General features: G+C 62.2%; 1 protein-coding gene across 1 annotated transcript in view; it reads right to left on the bottom strand.

The window, feature by feature from the left end:
- The window catches only part of PIK3C2B (phosphatidylinositol-4-phosphate 3-kinase, catalytic subunit type 2 beta), a 25,526-nt gene extending 22,944 nt beyond the window's left edge, over positions 1 to 2,582 (bottom strand). Inside the window, exons 1-2 of the mRNA XM_010008311.1 lie at positions 1,716 to 2,582; positions 247 to 347 (exon numbers count right to left, since the gene is read on the bottom strand). Of these exons, the coding sequence (XP_010006613.1) occupies positions 247 to 347; positions 1,716 to 2,582 (968 nt within the window). The remainder of the gene's footprint in view (positions 1 to 246; positions 348 to 1,715) is intronic.
- Between the last annotated feature and the right edge of the window lie 652 nt (positions 2,583 to 3,234).

The raw sequence follows: 3,234 nt of genomic DNA, 5'->3' as shown, positions 1-3,234 counted from the left end.
CACTGAAACCTTCAGGCTGACACCGTGGCCCAGCTGCTCAGGGCTGAGGTTGACAGAGCTCCACACCAAGCCAGTGAGGGAATAGTCCTCAGTGCTGTAGCCAGACCGCAGCCTGCAGAGCCAGGGACAGCTCAGAGGTCCTGCCTTGCTTTGGGTTTTTCTCCCACCCCCCAAAAAAATGCCTGTTTTGGGTCCCACCACAGCCCTGGGGTGCACTGGGAGCCCCAGGAAGGGCCGGGTACTCACACATCCAGCATGTGGCAGAAAGCAGCCACCTCCTCATCCCGCTCCTCGGAGACCTCGAAGAGCTCGTAGCCGTTGGCGAAGGAGTGTGGCCGGGGGGCAACCTACAGGGCAGAGCACCAGCCTGTCAGCTGGAGGCTCCAGCTGCTGCCTGCCTGGAATGGGATTTGCTGGATCCCCCCATCAGAGCACTGGGCACCCAGAGCCTTGTTCCTCCCACCACTGCTGCAGCAGCACTAAGGGGGACATGGTCCAGCACAGGAGGGGTTTAGACCAGGCCACAGGATGTGTCACCCACATCTGCACCAGCACCTTCCCCAAAGCCAGGAGAAGGGACACCCCCAGGCCTTGCTGTCCCCAGCCCTCTGCCTACAAAACCACTCATTTCCAAAAGCTCCATCTGGGACATTCCCCAGGGAGAAAACGGCTGGGCAGAGATGGACCTGAGGATGACACGGGATAGACAGGGACTGTCCCCAGGCCACCAAAGTGTCACAGCAGAGCCCACACCCAATCCTGCACACCTCCCTCCTGACATGCAGCATCACCGTGCCAGCCTCCCCCCACGCCTGGGGGTCCCGGGGCTCCCATTCAGGGAACAATGGCCCCACTGTCAGAGCAATTAACCCAGCCAAGAGCTCCCGGGAGGCAGAGAAAGGCAGGGAACACAGCAGCCGCTAAAGACTATTTTAATGCTTTTCTATAATTAGCTTCTGGCACTCAGAAAGCTGCGAGTGACTTAGGTAGCCCCTGCCAGCTGCACCCCTCTCTTCCTGGGGAGGGGGAACCCTGTGAGGAAGGTGACTTCTCCCATTATTTATCTCCTCCTCTTGCTAGAGGTGGGATGAGCCACACCAGAGCTGGGGCATTGCCCCTGCACCAGGCACCCCGCTGGGGACCTGGCAGCCCTGGAAGAGAGATGGTGGCAGGGCCAGCAGCCCCCTGACACCTCCATGTGCAGAGGGGAGGAATCCTGCTCCATGCAGGATGGAGGGAAGAAGGGAGCTGGGATGGGAAAGGATGTTGGGAGCTGAACAGGAAAGCGATCGGGAGGAGACTCCCAGCTCTTTCCGGAGGATCTTGTGACATTTAATGAGTTGGCAGGACACGAGCTGACTGCAAACCACCTGCAGCGTGGCCTCTGGAGACAGCAGTGACTCCTGGGTGGGACTTGCTTGGCTTTCCAGCCCTGGTTCACCCACCCAGAGGCTTTTGGCCATCATCCCACACCCCCCGGGGGGCTGCACAACCTGGAAAGGTCTTACTAACCTGCAGGGACGATGTCTCCGACCACGATGTGCGAACAAGATTCTGGGGAGCCACGGGACAAATAAAAGCAACCCGGAGAGAAGGAGACACAGCAAAGCCACGGGCACCCACTGCCTGCTTCACACCCCAGCACTGGATTCTGGTCTCTCCCCAGCACCTCGGCTCCATCCCACCTCCAAAGCAGGGAGAGAAAAGCCTCTTACCGGGTCGATGGAGATCCTGCGGTTCTTGTTTGGCGCCAGGTTCTTCCGGTTGCCGAAGCGGGAGACGTACGTCCGCGGGGGGACCTGGGGGGGCATGGTCTTGCTCCGTGCCACCGGCTTGCCGCTCGATTCCTTCTCAAAGATGCTCCTGCCCTCCTTCCAGCCACGGGCAGCTTCCCGCAGCACCTCCGACTCGTAGGTGGACTTGAGGTTGAGGCAGGTGATGGCGTCGTTGATGCCGTAGGGATCCTCCTCGGAGATGCGGCGGCCGAGCAGCTTGCCCTGAGCCCGCTCGTGGGCTGCTGAGAACATGTTGATGTCCCTGGGCTGGGATCCTTTGGAGGACGGAGGGGAACCTTTCCCCGAGTGCTGGCTCCCCTCGGGGGAGCTCCAAAGGAGGTTCCTGGGGGGCAGCGGGGGCGGCGAGAGCTTTTTGGGGGAGCTGCCCCCGCCGTGGGGTGAGGTGCCGTTGAGCGGCTCCCCGAGGAAGTCCCCCCCTGACCCGTCGAAGATGTACAGGTAATCCTCAGCCAAGGGTCCCTTCAGCCAGGGCTGGGGGTCCGGGGAGCTGGGTCCAGGTGGGGGTCCAGGCCCCGGGGAACCTTCGGGTGCCCCCGGGACGTTGCAGCTGAGCGTGGGGTCAGAGCCGGAGAGGCCACGCGCAGCCTTGATGCCGGCGCAGCCGCTCCTGTCGGCGGGGTCACCCCAGGAGCTGGGGGGTTGGTCTCCTCTCTGCTTGGCCCGGCTCTCCTCCTTGTCCTGCCGCAGCCGGGAGAGGGCATCGTATTCCATCTGCAAGGCCTCGGCCAGCGCCAGCTCCTTCCGGCTGATCCCCAGGGATTTCCAGTGCTCCCCATTGCCGGACATCGCTCCCCAGGGACCGGGACCTCTTCCTGCTGGGCTCAGGGCTCAGGAGAAAGGCATCCTGCACCTCCAGCCGCCTGGGCAGGGGGAAAGGCAGGGTTAGTGGAGGGGAAAGGCTGGGTGAGTGGCTGGGCAGGCTGGGATAAGGAAGGTTGGCTGATAAGGAGGGGTTGGCTCATGAGTGGCACAGCCCTTCCTCTCTGTGCTGGAAAAAAAACCTGAAGCATTCAGGGGTGAGGGGTTAAATCAAGGTTTTGCTGCCACCCACCCACCCAGGACCCCCTGCCTGGGCAGGGCTGGGTGGCTCCACAGCAGCTGCTGGGGCTGTTGTTGGAGCCCGAAGTGTTTCCCCGAGGATGGAAGAAGAGGCAGAGCAGGGAGGGCAGCACCTGCAAGGGGTTGTGCAGCTGGGCCTGACTCAACCTGCAGCCCCCAAGCAGGAGCCTGTCCCGGGACGGGCTTCACCCCCGTGCCAAGGCTCTGGGGGCTGCCAAGGACACAGCTCTGAGCTTGCTGACAGGATCCCAGACTGGTTTGGGTGGGAAGGGACCTTAAAGATCATCCAGCCAAATTCCTGACATGGGCAGGGACACCTCCCCCCAGCCCAGGTTACTCCAAGCCCCATCCAACCTGCCCTTCAACACTGCCAGGGATG

This window comes from Chaetura pelagica, unplaced genomic scaffold, assembly GCF_000747805.2.
Source record: "Chaetura pelagica isolate M959 unplaced genomic scaffold, ChaPel_1.0 scaffold152, whole genome shotgun sequence".
Classification (NCBI taxonomy): domain Eukaryota; kingdom Metazoa; phylum Chordata; class Aves; order Apodiformes; family Apodidae; genus Chaetura; species Chaetura pelagica.
This window is presented reverse-complemented; position numbering and strand designations above follow the sequence as displayed.